At 41.9% G+C, this 14948-nt stretch overlaps 1 protein-coding gene across 1 annotated transcript in view; it reads right to left on the bottom strand.

Moving 5' to 3' along the window:
• Positions 1-8667: 8667 nt before the first annotated feature.
• PREP (prolyl endopeptidase) overlaps positions 8668-14948 on the bottom strand; it is a 136921-nt gene continuing 130640 nt past the window's right edge. Inside the window, exons 14-15 of the mRNA XM_061206834.1 lie at positions 13157-13313; positions 8668-9663 (exon numbers count right to left, since the gene is read on the bottom strand). Of these exons, the coding sequence (XP_061062817.1) occupies positions 9369-9663; positions 13157-13313 (452 nt within the window). The 3' untranslated portion in view covers positions 8668-9368. The remainder of the gene's footprint in view (positions 9664-13156; positions 13314-14948) is intronic.

Genomic DNA, 14948 nt, shown 5'->3' with positions numbered 1-14948 from the left:
ACTACCATACTGTTTTGATTACTGTAGCTTTGTAATACAGTGTGAAGTCAGGGAGCCTGATTACTCCAGCTGCATTTTTCTTAAGATTGGTTGGCTATTCAGGGTCTTTTGTGTTTCCATATAAATGGTAAAATTTTTTGTTCTAGTCTGTGAAAAATGCCATTGGTAATTTGATAGGGATTACATTGACCCTATATATTGCTTTTTCACAATATTGAGTATTCTGATCCAAGAACGTGGTATATCTATCCATCTGTTTGTGTCATCTTCAATTTCTTTCATCAGTGTCTTATAGTTTTCTGAGTCCAGGTCTTTTGCTTCCTTAGGTATGTTTATTCCTAGGTATTTTATTCTTTTTGATGCAATGGTAAATGGGATTGTTTCCTTCATTTCTCTTTCTGATCTTTCATTTTTAGTGTATAGGAATGCAAGAGATTTTCTGTGTATTAATTTTGTATCCTGCAACTTTATTGAATTCATTGATGAGCTCTAGTAGTTTTCTGGTAGCATCTTCAGGATTTTGTGTGTATAGTATCATATCATCTGTAAAAGGTGATAGTTTTACTTCTTCCTTTCCAATTTGGATTCCTTTTATTTCTTTTTCTTCTCCGATTACCGTGGCTAGGACTTCCAAAACTATGTTGAATGAAAGTGGTGATGGGACTTCCCTGGTGGCGCAGTGGTTAAGAACCCACCTGCCAATGCAGGGGACACGGGTTTGAGCCCTGGTCCAGGAAGATTCCACATGCCATGGAGCAACTAAGCCCATGCACCACAACTACTGAACCTGTGCTCTAGCGCCTGTGAGCCACAACTACTGAGCCCACACCACAACTACTGAAGCCCGCATGCCTAGAGCCTGTTCTCTGCAACAAGAGAATCCGCCGGAATGAGGAGCCTGCGCACCACAACGAAGAGTAGCCCCCGCTTGCCACAACTGGAGAAAGTCTGCGTGCAGCAACAAAGACCCAACGCAGCCAAAAAAAAAAAAAAAAAAAAGATGGTGAGAGTGGACACCCTTGTCTTGTTCCTGATCTTCAGATGAAATACTTTCAGCTTTTCACCGTTGAAAATGATGTTTGCTGTGGGTTTGTCATATATGGCCTTTATTATGTTGAGGTATGTTCCCTCTATGCCCACTTTCTGGAGAGTTTTTATCATAAATGGGTGTTGAATTTTGTGAAAAGCTTTTCCTGCATCTATTGAGATGATCACATGGTTTTTATTCTTCAATTTGCTAATGTGGTGTATCACACTGATTGGTTTACATATATTGAAAAATCCTTGCATCCCTGGGGTAAATCTCACTTGATCATGGTGTATGGTCCTTTTAATGTATTGTTGGATTTGGTTTGCTAGTATTTTTTGAGGATTTTTGCATCTATGTTTCTCAGTGATATTGGCCTATAATTTTCTTTTTTTTGTGGTATCTTTGTCTGCTTTTGGTATCAGGGTGATAGTGGCCTCAAAGAATGAGTTTGGGAGTGTTCCTTCCTCTGCAGTTGTTTTTTTTTTTTTAATAAGTTTATTTATTTATTTATTTTTGGCTGCATTGGGTCTTCATTGCTGCGTGCAGGCTTTCTCTAGTTGTGGCGAGCAGGGGCTACTCTTTGTTGCAGTGCACAGGCTTCTCACTGTGGTGGCTTCTCTTGTTGCAGAGCACAGGCTTGGTAGTTGTGGTGCACAGGCTTAGTTGCTCCGCGGCATGTGGGATCTTCCCGGACCAGGGCTCGAACATGTGTCTCCTGCATTGGCAGGTGGATTCTTAACCACTCTGCCACCAGGGAAGCCTCCCTCTGCAGTTTTTTGGAAGAGTTTCAGAAGGATATGTGTTAGCTCTTCTCTAAATGTTTGATAGAATTTGCCTGTGAAGCCATCTGGTCCTGGACTCTTGTTTGTTGGAAGATTTTATTTTTAAAACAATTTTCCAATTTTTTTAAAGAATCAATTTTATTTATTTATTTATTTTTGGCTGCGTTGGGTCTTCATTGCTGCCCGTGGGCTTTCTCTAATTGCGTTGAGTGGGGGCTACTCTTTGTTGAGGTGCATGGGCTTCTCATTGTGGTGGCTTCTCTTGTTGCAGGGCATGGGCTCTAGGTGTGCAGGCTTCAGTAATTGTGGCATGCAGGCTTGGTAGTTGTGACTCACAGGCTCTAGAGCGCAGGCTCAGTATTTGTGGCACACGGGCTTAGTTGCTTTGCAGCATGTGGGATTTTCCTGGACCAGGGCTTGAACCCGTGTACCCTGAATTGGCAGGTGGTTTCTTAACCACTGCACCACCAGGGAAGTCCCTGTTGGAAGTTTTAAAATCACAGTTTCAATTTCAGTACTTGTGATTGGTCTCTTCATGTTTTCTATTTCTTCCTGGTTCAGTCTTGGAAGGTTGTATGTTTCTAAGAATTTGTCCAGAGTTGCTTGTAGTAGTCTGTTATGATCCTTTGTATTTCTGTGGTGTCAGTTGTAACTTCTCCTTTTTCGTTTCTGACTTTATTGATTTGAGCCCTCTCCCTTTTTTTCTTGATGAGCCTGGATAAAGGTTTATCAATTTTGTTTATCTTTTCAAAGAAGCAGCTTTTAGTTTCACTTATCTTTTCTATTGTTTTCTTCATCTCTATTTCATTTATTTCCACTTTGATCTTTATGATTTCTTTCCTTCTACTAACTTCAGGTTTTGTTTGTTCTTTCTCTAGTTGCTTTAGGTATAAGGTTAGGTTGTTTATTTGAGATTTTTCTTGTTTCCTGAGATAATATTGTATTGCTATAAACTTCCCTACTAGAACTGCTTTTGCTGTGTCCCATAGATTTTGGATCATCATGTTTTCATTTTCATTTGTCTCTAGGTATTTTTTGATTTTCTCTTTGATTTCTTCGGTGATCCATTGGTTGTTTAGTAATATATTGTTTTAGTCTCCACGTGTTTGTGTTTTTTACATTTTTTTTCCTGTAATTTATTTCTAATCTCAGTGTTTTGGTCCGAAAAGATCCTTGATATGATTTCAGTTTTCTTAAATTTACTGAGGCTTGATTTGTGACCCAATATTTGATCTATCCTGGAGAATGTTCCATGTGCACTTAAGAAGAATATGTATTCTGCTGCTTTTGGAACGTATGCTCTATAAATATCAATTAAGTCCATCTGGTTTAATGTGTCATTTAACACCTGTGTTTCCTTATTGATTTTTCTGTCTGATGTGTCCATTGGTGAAAGCAGGTTGTTAAAGTGCCCCACTATCATTGTGTTACTGTCAATTTCCCCTTTTATGGCTGTTAGTATTTGCCTTATGTATTGAGGTGCTCCTATGTTGGGTGCATATGTATTTGGTGAGCATCTTTATGTTTGTAACTTTGAACTCTTTACTAGGTAAATTTTCACTTATCTCTGTTTCATTAAGGGTTTTTCTGAGGTTTTATCTTGTTCTTTTGTTTGGAACATATTCCTTTTGTTTATTCATTTTCCTTGACAGTCTGTGTTATTTTTCTATTCATTAGTTAAAACAGTCACCTCTCCCAGTCTTGAAGGAGCGGCCTTGTGTAGGAGGTGAACCTTATTGTTCCACCCTGCTCTAGCTCTTGGTTGTCTCAAATCTTTGTGATTGTTCAAGCAGCCTACTTTATTCTTAGTGGTTTCTGGTAGTTGAGGGTGTGCAAAGACCTGTTGGTGTCCCAAAAGGGGTGGATCTCAGTCAGCACCTAGGTGCAGGCTGATTGGAAGCTAGGCTCTCAGGCAGCAGCTTTTCAAATGTGCAAATATAGCTCTTTCCGGGGCAGATGGGCATTTCTGTCTGCTCTCTTTGCACTGAGCCCTGAGGTAATAGCTAGTTAAGAAGTTTCTTTGTTTGCAGCTGTCCCATTAACACAAGAACACAAGCCCCATGAACACAGGCCTTGCTGGCCACCAGACTCAGGCTATCAAGGGATGTAGCACAGCCGCAAAAGTTGGGGCACCACATGTATACACAAGCTCTTTTCCTGGAGATACTGGTGATGTAGGGCAGGACAGAGGGAGAGTGTGAGGATGACACCCACTGGCCTCCGTGATCTCTGGAGAGGATTATAATCAGCCCTTAGATGTGTTTAGTTGGGAGTCTGCTCCTCAGGCCACAGCTATGAAGATAAGCTAATAGGCCTCTTTCACAGGAAGTCTGGGGGTGCATTTCAGTCTGCTGTCTCTGTGCTGTGCCCTGGGGTGGTTAGCCAGTTAAGAACTGTTTGTCCATTTGCTACAGTCCTACAGGACCCACTGGCCACTAGAGCCACATGATCAGTGGGTGTCACAAAAACCAGGGCACTAGGTGTATGCACAAGGTCTTTCTGGGAGATATTAGCGACCTGGACTGAGGTGGAGGGAGAGTGCGAATATGGCCCCACCAGCCTCTGTGGACTTTGGAGAGTGTTTCAGTAGGCTTCTAGATGTGTGTTCAGTTACAATCTTGCCCCTCAGGCCAAAGCTTTAAGATGAGCAGGTAGGTGTCTTTCACAGAAAGACTGGGCACTTTTCAGGCAGAGGACTCTCTGCTGGACCCTGGGGGGTAGCCAGATGAGTCTGCGTGAGCCCTTTAAGAACTGTTTTTTGGGGTGGTTAAATTGAGTGAAGGTGGTCAAAGGTACAGACTTCCAGTTATAAATAAGTTCTGGGGGTGTAATGTACAGTATGGTGACTATAGTTAATAATACTGTATTGTATATTTGAAAGTTACTAAGTAGATCTTTTTTATTTTTTAAATTAAAAAAAAATATTTATTTAATTAATTTATTTTTTTGGCTGCGTTGGGTCTTTCTAGTTGCGGCATGCAGGCTTCTCTCTAGTTGTGGCATGCGGGTTTTCTCTCTAGTTGTGGCGTGTGGGCTCCAGGGAGCATGGGCTCTGTAGTTTGTGGCACATGGGCTCTCACGTTGAGGCCCAAGAGCTCAGTAGTTGTGGCCCCAGGGCTTAGTTGCCCCGCGGCATGTGGGATCTTAGTCCCCCCGCGGCATGTGGGATCTTAGTTCCCCGACCAGGGATTGAACCTGCATCCCCTGAATTGGAAGGCGGATTCTCTACCACTGGACCACCAGGGAAGTCCCTATGTAGATCTTTTAAAATTTTTTAAATTAATTTATTTAATTGAAGTATAGTTGATTTACAATGTCATGTTAGTTTCAGGTGTACAGAACAGTGATTCAGTTATACATACATGCATATACATGTTCCTTTTCAGATTCTTTTCCCTTATAGCTTATTGCAAAATATTGAGTATAGTTCCCTGTGCTATACAGTAGGTCCTTGTTGGTTATCTATTTTGTATATAGTAGTGTGCATATGTTAATCCCAACCTCCTAATTTATCCCTCTCTCCCCTCCCCTCCCTCCCCTTTGATAACAGTAAGTTTGTTTTCTATGTCTGGGAATCTGTTTTGTAAATAAGTTCATCTGAATCTTTTTTTTTTTTTTTAAGGTTCCATGTATAAGCGATATCATGTGGTATTTATCTCTGTCTGGCTTACTTCACTTAGTATGATAATCTCTAGGTCAATCCATGTTGCTGCAAATGGCATTCTTCTTTATGGTTTAGTAACATTCCTGTGTGTGTGTGTGTGTGTGTGTGTGTGTATGTGTGTGTATACACATCTTCTTTATCCATTCATCTGTTGGTGGACATTTAGGTTGCTTCCATGTCTTGGCTATTGTAAATAGTGCTACTATGAACATTGGGGTGCATGTATCTTTTCAAATTAGAGTTTTTGTCTTTTCTGGATATATGCCCAGGAGTGGGATTGTAGGATCATATGGTAACTCTATTTTTGGTTTAAGGAACCTCCATACTGTTTTCCATAGTAGCTGCACCAATTTACATTCCCACCAACAGTGTAGGAGGGTTCCCTTTTCTTCACACCTTCTCCAGCATTTATTATTTGTAGACTTTTTTTTTTTTTTTATTTGTAGACTTTTTGATGATGGCCATTCTGACTGGTGTGAGGTATTTTTTAATATATTAAATATATTAAACTTTCCTTAAAATTAAATTAAAAATGTGACTAGAGAGAAAAAACCAAAACAAATTTAAAAAGTTGTTTCTTGTTTGCTATATCTTGGTGGGTCTCATGGATGCAAGCCCTGTTGGCTTTCAAAGCTAAATATTTTGGAGGCTCGTCTCTTAGATGCAAGTCTTAAATGCTGGGGTGCCAGATGTGAGGTCCAAACCCTTTGCTCCTCATGGAGAAGCTCGGAGTTGTGGGTCCCCTCCTGACTGTGGGTGGCTGTGTCAGGGGTGGGGTGTATCGTGAGATTGTGTCTCAGCCTCTTCTACCCGGTTCCGTGTGGGTTTCTTCTCTTTCACCTCATGTGTAGGAGTTGCTCACCTAGTTTTTAGGTTTCTTTCAAAGCGCATTGTTCTGTATGCAGCTGTCGATTAGCTGTGTCCATGAGAGGAGGTAAGTTCAGGACCTTCCTAGTCACCATCTTGAATGGGAAGCCTCTTGCTTTTTTGTCTTACTAGACTAGTGGGTAAGAGTGCCGTCTCCAGGGTCCTGCTGCCAGGGTTAACCACCCTGCCTGCTTACTTCCTGGCTGGTGAACTTGGGCCTTTGCCAAATGGGGGTAAGGGTAGCACATGGTTTATAAGGTTGCTTGAGGACAAACATATCCACACACACCGAAAGCTTAGAGCACAGGGGACCGAGGACATAGTTTATCACCTGTTTCCTCCCCCTGGAGTCTCAACTTCATCAGGGCAGGACTTTTTCTCTTTGCACTCCCAGCCCCTAGAATATGAATGGATGCAAAATACAGCTAAATGGTCCTTGTTCATTGGCCTCAGCCCTCATCCCACTGGCCTTCCTGACTACCCCCTTATAGTCTGACCTTCGCTTTTTTTTACAGCCCCCCTTACAGCTTTCCAGTCTGGCTTTAACTCATCTTTGAGGCTCTGTAAGCCTTCTGGGCACTGGCTATGCGGTCTGCCCAGGGAAATCCCTGAGGCTGGTAAAATTATCTGATAAATATGGCGAATTTGGTGACAGACTTTCTTAGCTGAAATGTAACCTTTCATACTGGCAGCACCATTTGTGTGTAACTGCCTAAGCTTTAGTGGGAGTATTAGGAAACATGACTAATTGCAAAGTTTTACAATATTCCAGGTGTGTACATATTAAACATCGTAAATGTGACTTTATCTTACTAAGGTAGCAAATGCTCTGTGGCGTGTTTGCAAGGTCCTGTGACAAGGCAGTTAGACCACCTGGGCAACATATGCAGCTTTTTTCCTCAAAACACCAGAGAGCAGCATAAGACAGAGCAGAGGGGCAGAGCACAGGATACAGAGGAGGGTGGTGTCTAGTAAGAAAGACACTCTGAGATCTGGGGAGGAGCCCAACCTCTAAGTCGTCCAAAGTTTAAGGTGTCAAAAAGCTACCTTCAGTCTGTGCGCTCAGTTGTCCAGCTAAAATCTCGATATGAAAATTAGCTTGGGAAAGAAAACTCCCAGTTGGAGTCCAATTATACGCTAGGCGCGTGTAAGTATATTAGCTTGTTCCTCATAATCACCAGTTACTAAATGACAGTTGGGACTTGAACCTGGTCCTGATTTCTCTTCAAGCTGAGACTCTACACACTATACTTCCACTTTCTGCTGCTAAGTAGAAAACCTCAGTGGGAAAGTGTAGCTGGATTCTGTGCAAACTTGCAAATGCTCTGGACTGAATGGGTACAACTCAAGCTGTCTGCACCTCAAATGACCCAGGTGGTCTAGGATAAAGGCTGCCTTTGCCTTATCTAGACAAATACATTTTTTTTTTCCTGTCATGCTGGTCAGCAGTTACATGGCAGTTAGCTAGTGTTAGCATCTCTCCAGGTAGATGGTGATGATGTCAACCCCTGCATGCACTGCTAGCTAGTGGCATACTTCTTCTCCAGGGATTGGGTGGAGGGGCTCATAATGAATCATATGTTCAATGACAGCTGCATTATATACAGTGCTTATTTAAACAAACAGTGATACAAAACATAACTGTAGAAGAGAAAAGCCAAACCATGTATCCACCTTTCAGCTGTGCTTGTATGTAGTGATAAGCTTGGACAGAAAATAGTGTGTCTAACTTTAGACCAGTTTGAGAGGTAGAGGTCTCAAGAGAAGCACAAGCATGTATGATTTGGAAAATAGCACTTACCTGGAAAAGAACAAGCTATTAGATTAATGAAGTAATCTTTTAAACTAATTTTTTAAGGTTAAAATACTTTATACAAAATAGTAATTAATTTTTGTGATATCTCATGAAGCAAGACAAAGAAGCAGCTGGTTTTTTTTCTCATAAATTAGATCACCACCTCCCAAACTGATACCCAAAGGAATAGTATTTCATGAAGTGTTAAAACAAATGCCTGAATTTTTTTTTTTTTATGGACAAGTTTGAGGAATGATATATCCTCCTCTTAACGATTTAAGGCTGGGGAGACACACTTTTTAAAGTATGACTATTTTTATTTCCAGGAAGTGGTCTATGGGGGGAAGAACTGCTTGGCAAATGCTCAAATTTCTAATTGTAAGATAAATTTGGATAGTTCACTCATGTGGTCTCTTAGTTTTAGAATCCTAGGTACTCTGATTTCCACGAATACTTTGTAACCAAACTGACAGACAGACAAATAGGTGAATAATCTGAAGTTTCAGGTCCACTGATTTTTAGGAGGCATCCAAACCAAAAGAGCCCCTGACGAGATGATCAGCTGGCTGAGTGGTTAATATGTAAGACAGTAAGCCACCTCTAATAGCTTCCTCACCATAAACAAGGGAGCTAGATGGACGCACTCCGCCTCCGTGCAGCGCTTACAGTCTATGGCTTCATCGCTTATTCCCATAGACAAGTGACGGGATGCAGTGCAGAATGACTGCACTTCTGGGGTTGCTCCTCAACACAAAGGAACCAGAAATAAAGCCTCTCATTCTTAAATAACATTTATTATTGTTGCAAAGAAGTCTTTCTTTTTCAGGAGAACAAGTCTCACATTTATGTAAAGGTATATTGGTTATAGTTAGTTATAGAAGCAAGTTTCACTGAGGTGCTCTATATGAAGTATGCCTGACCATGACTCTGAATTCAGCAATCTAATATTCACAATATGTGTTGGCTGCCATTAGCTATTTATCCGAACATGCCTTTTTTTCCTTTTAAAATATGTGCCTGCACAGGGTGGAAAAAGAAACGCCAAGGGCCTGCTAAAAAGGAGAAGCCTAGAAAAGATAAAATTCCCACGGCAGTTCTGTTCAGCTGCAGTCCGCAAGTGCAGGAACAGTGTTCGTGTGGGGAGGCATTACGCCCAGTGGTTTCTCGGTTTTAATGGTGTGAGAGCCCTTGAGGTTTTCCGCAGCGGTCAGAGGGAGTGGGAAATGCCATTTACTGAATCCAGTCGATGTTCAGGCAGCGCGCTATGAATGCAAACATGTCTGACACTTCTTCTATTACTTTGGCCGTGGGCTTCCCAGCCCCGTGGCCCGCCTTGGTGTCCACGTGGATAAGCAGGGGATTGTTCTGCTTCCGACTGCGGCCCACCAGGTACTGAAGGGTGGCAATGAACTTCAGGGAGTGAAGCGGGACCACGCGGTCGTCATGGTCCGCAGTGAGGAGAAGCATGGACGGGTACTGGATGTCGTCTGCCTCTGGTAGCTTCACGTTGTGCAGTGGAGAATATCTGAAAGGCAAAGGCACTTTGATGAGGCCAGATATCAAAATGAGAGTTGTGTGTCCACTAGGATAATCACGGGGACCGGTGGGCACAGTGACCTGCGTCGTCTACCCGCCTGCCGTCACCGGCAGTGAGGACTGCAGCCAACTGGTCCATGGGTGACCACTGCAGACTAAGTTACATCACCCTTTGGGCTGTGACTGGCCAGGGCTATTGGAAGCTGGGGAGCTGTGTCGTTTATTTTGCTCCCACTTTGGAAGCCTGTGTAAGAAAGAAACAGGGCTGTTGAAACAACCCAAAGTATGTGCATACCGACTGTCTTGAGGTGAATATTTTCATATTCTTCAGACTGACTTTTTCACTGCTACAAAGTGGACTGATTGTCCCTTTGTTTATATTTTACATGAAAAGATTTTAATTGAGGTATAGTTGATTTACAATATTCGTTTCAGGTGATTCAATATTTTTATAGATTATAATCCATTTAAAGTTATTATAAAATATTGGCTATATTCCCTGTGCTGTACAATATATCCTTGTAGCTTCATTTTATACATAAGTAGATTGTATCTCTTAATTCCCTACCCCTATCATGCTGATTCTTCTTCTTCTTTTTTTTTTTTTTTTTGTACATGGTACTACAGTTACTCTTTTATTTATTTTTTTAATTTATGGCTGTGTTGGGTCCTCATTTCTGTGCGAGGGCTTTCTCCAGTTGCGGCAAGCGGGGGCCACTCTTCATCGCGGTGCACGGGCCTCTCATTATCGCGGCCTCGCTTGTTGCGGAGCACAGGCTCCAGACGCGCAGGCTCAGTAATTGTGGCTCACGGGCCTAGTTGCTCCGCGGCATGTGGGATCTTCCCAGACCAGGGTTCGAACCCGTGTCCCCTGCATTGGCAGGCAGATTCTCAACCACTGCGCCACCAGGGAAGCCCCCTGATTGTTCTTTTAAATCACTGATTGTGAATAGAATGGGTGCAAGCCTTTCTTTTGTTGAAGAACTTGAAATCCACAGTGTACAGCAGCTTTTTGCCTGTTTCGTACCTATAAAACCTTTATTCTGAGCTCAGCTTGGCAGTCTGAGGAAGACCACGGGTCCCCTCTGGGCCTGGCTTCCTGCCTGAAACCAGGGAACCTGAGCCGCTGACCCCCTGCTGGCTCACAGTCCGGCAGAAGGAAACTGACTTTGGCCAATGGTGAGAAGGTTAGTGGAGGAGACACCTTCTGAAGCACAACGTAAGTTTCCGGTTAACAAAAAGGTTTTTAAGAACATAAGTACAATCAAATTAAACAGCGATTGATAATAGTTAAGTGAAAGACATCTCTGGATATTTTTTCTTTACATTTTAGTCCATATGGGTGTCCTGTTTTCCACAGTGTTCACTATTAATGAAATAAATAAACTATTTTAGTAGAGTTTTATTTTGGAGGGTAAATAGGCAAAAATAGTAAAATTTCTACTCAGTTAACCAAGCTAAGACTAAAACCTTCTGGGGTTTAGTCTCCTAATAGATAAGATGGGGGTGCCAATGGATCTGTTTTCTGATCTCATTGCAGAGTATTTCTGGATCAACCCCAGTCCTCCAGATAAGGGTTAGTTCTATGGGAAAACAAGTCTGGAAACTCTGCCTACTAATAATGCCTCTCCCCACCTCAAGATTCACATGCCACATTTATACATTCAAGACTCTGAGAAGTTCTGTAGGAAAAAAGTCTGTTAGGCTTTATTTTTCTCAGCCATTCACAAACTTGGAAATTTAAATTTTTGGGGGCGTGGGGGACCCCCTTCAATATACTGGATTGAGCTCTCTGCTCACTGGGAGTAGCAAGTAAGAGGAAAATACAGCTCTGGGTGCTAGGTTAAAAAATTAAAGTCTGAAATAGGAATATCACGGACATCTTGAGAGAAAAAATATTTAGAACTCTTTTTTTGCTTTCAAATTTAATTTTAGAAGTATCAGGTTCCAGCAAATATTTTGTTGCCTTCAATAAACAATTAACTCAGTATTTTCAACTGAGTTTAAATGGGACTTATCCCCCAAAGTGCATATTTTCTTAAGGTTAATTGGAACTATGGCTTCTTCAAATATTCAGCTTTCACCAGGATGTGTTAGTTAGGCTACTTGTGTATTTTAAAAGTTAAACTTTCCCCCTCCTACAGAACAGAATTGAGTAGTTTAAAAGTATTAAAAAAATTCAATTCATTTTAGCTGAATTTCTAAGTGGAGAGCTAACCATACAAAGCACATCAAATGAAGGAAAAAACCTGACTTGAGAAATTACTGTATCAAAATTTATAATTGACTGAGAAGACTGGGGAGAGGGGACATAGGCTGCTGGTGCTATTCCAAGAGTAATTCCTAAATACTGCTGGTAAAAATCCAAAAACCCCTACATGTGGGAAGTAAAGACAGTGAAGAGCCAAAAGAGAACGTAGCTTGCAGTCTTGAGAATCTAAATGTTTGCCATTTTTTTCACTGTTATTGCCAAAGTGTTGAGGGATATGAATATTTCAGTAATGCAACTTGTAGTTTCAAATATATGTGGTTATACTGAGAGCACAAAAAAAGTTTAACTGTTCTTGCATATATTCCTCTTCATTTCCTTATTTCTTAATTTAGAAAAAGAAATCCCATATATATGTAAGTTATAATGACTTTTTAAAAAAATTATTTTTTAATTGCTGCATTAACAAATTACCACAAATTTAGCAGCTTTTAAAAACAACATGGATTTCTTATCTCACAGTTCTATAAGTCAGAAGTCTGGCTTGGCTCAACTGGGTTCTCTGGCTCTCTCAAGGCTGAAATCAAGGTGTTGGCTAGCTGGGCACTTATCAAGAAGTTCTAGAAAAAAAATCTACTTCCAGACTCATTCCAGCTGTTGGCAGAATGCATTCAGTTCCATTCAGTGGCTGTAGGACTGAGGTCCTTGTTTCTTTGATGGCTGTTGGTTGGGGTTGATCTCAGGTCGAACAGGCCCCCTTCCTTCAGTTTCAAAGCCAGCAATGGTGGCTCTAGTCCTCCTGTCCTCCTCATGCGTCCAATCTCTCTCATCTCCCTTTCTGCTGCATCCCCGACTCCCACCAGAGAAAGTGCTCTGCCTTTAAGGGTTTGTCATTAGACTGGGCCCACTCGATAATCCAGGATAATCTCCTTATCCTGGTCAGCTGATCAGTAACCTTAATTTAATCTGCCAAGTCCCTTCACAGAAGTACCTAGATTAGTGGTTGACTGAAGAATCAGGGGACAGGAATCCTGGAGGACCACCTTTAAAATTCTGCCCATCACATCTTTGTAGTTTGTTGTTTTTGTTAAAGACCAGATCAAAACCAGGAAGACAGGTTTTCCCACCACTTGCCCTACTTTTGCAGTAAATTACATGCAAATATGAGATATTGAAGGGCATGGAGTCAAACATTTATCCTTTTGACTATGTTCAGTATTCTGGTATCAAATTGTTAGCAACACAATTATGTCAATATGAATTAAAACCTTACTTGATGAGCCATTCAAAGTGTTGTTTGTTGTCTGAGCACCCATAATCAGTGGTCCAGGCGTGACCAATAGTGTATTTATGGAACTTCAGCATGTCCATTACTCCAACTTGGGCAATAACACAACCAAAGAGGTCAGGACGCTGATTTGCACATGCAGCTAAAAATCAAGATAGAAAAGGGAGGTGGTCCATCATTAAACATCTATGTAATAAGCAAAACCAAAACAGAACAAAACAACACTTAAATGCTTTCAGAACCCTGGTTGTCTTTTTTCCAAGAGCACAGAAAGAAACCATCAGAAATCACTTGCCCAACAGCCCACAAGCTTTTCCCCCTCCTTCCAATATATCGGAGGGGTGGGTATTGTCATCAGTAGTAGAGATTTACTCCTCAAAGTGAATCGCAGTGGAGGAACATTATATGAAAACCTCTAGGACTTTCTGTAAAACCTGTGTCCCCTCCTCCCATCCCCAGTTGCTTTCACAGGTGATGCACGAGGCTAACGAACTTGTTCAGGATCTCAAAACTAGCCTGTGATATCGTGACACAATAAGAAATACCTGTTTAGTCTTTGTCCCCAGTTCCTAGAACAGAGCTCCTAAAACCCTTGGAATTTCCTGAGTGACAGGGTGAGAGGAGTGTCTTTCATAATTCATAACTAACCCCTTTCAACCGTATCTGAGTTCATGCTAATGAGGTGGCTCTTGGTGGGTCCCTAGATAGCTTCAGGATGGGAGCTGGTTGCCCAAGGAACCAACCATGTGATTAGAGGATTGGATCTTTTGGTCCCACCCCTGACCTCTGGGCAGAGGAGAGGGGGTGGAGATCAAGTTAGTGATTAACAGCTATTGATTTAATCAATCTTGCCTGCATAATAGAACTTCCATAAAATCCACCAAACAATGAAATTTGGAGAGCTTCTAGGGTGGTGAACACAGGGAGGTGCTGGGACGGTGGTGCGCTAACAGAGAGTATGGAGGCTCTGCATGCACCTGCCCGCCCATACCTTATCCTATACCTCTCTTCCATCTGACTGTTGCCGGAGTTCTATCCCTTATAACAAACTGGTAAATGTAAGGAAAGAGGAGGGGGACATGGGAACCCCCAGTTTATAGCTGTGAGTCAGAAGTATGGGAGGTCCAGAACTCGTGATTGGTGTCTGCAGTGGGGGCACCCCTATGGGACTGAGCCCTTACCCTTTTGGGTCTGTGCTAACTCTGGGTAGTGTCAGAATTGAACTGAATTGTAAGACACCCAGTTGGTGTATGGAGAGTTGGAGAATTGTTTGGGGTGGTATGCCCCCCTTCCCACATTTGGCGTCAGAAGTGTTGTAAGCAGAAATGGCTCATACAGCCCAAAGCAGAATAGGGCCTGAAACCCAGCTCAGAGCTCGAACCGATATTGACACACCTTCTTGTCCTGTTGTAAAAATACTCTTCTTTGTACACTTGAAAACTTATTTCTTGGAAAATTCAATAAATGTTTATTGAACACCTGCCATGTGCCTGGCACTACGCCTGGGGATATGTCAGTGAATAATTTAGTGGGAAAGATAAAGAAGTGAACAGGCAATTATAGTGTGGCAATCACTACTGCTGAGAAAATACGGGTGCTATGGAAGTAGGGCATAGGCCAGTGTACGGAAGTTGGGGAGGCTTTGGGAGGAAGTAAGATCAAAGCTGGCACGACTAGGAGTTAAGTCAAGGGATGTGAACTTTTCCTGCCTCTGACAAAAAACTGTTCCCACCCCAGTTCTGATTTCACTGCTTATTCATGATACTGAATCCTGAGT

Source organism: Eubalaena glacialis, chromosome 12 (genome assembly GCF_028564815.1).
Source record: "Eubalaena glacialis isolate mEubGla1 chromosome 12, mEubGla1.1.hap2.+ XY, whole genome shotgun sequence".
In the NCBI taxonomy this organism is placed as follows: Eukaryota; Metazoa; Chordata; class Mammalia; order Artiodactyla; family Balaenidae; genus Eubalaena; species Eubalaena glacialis.
This window is presented reverse-complemented; position numbering and strand designations above follow the sequence as displayed.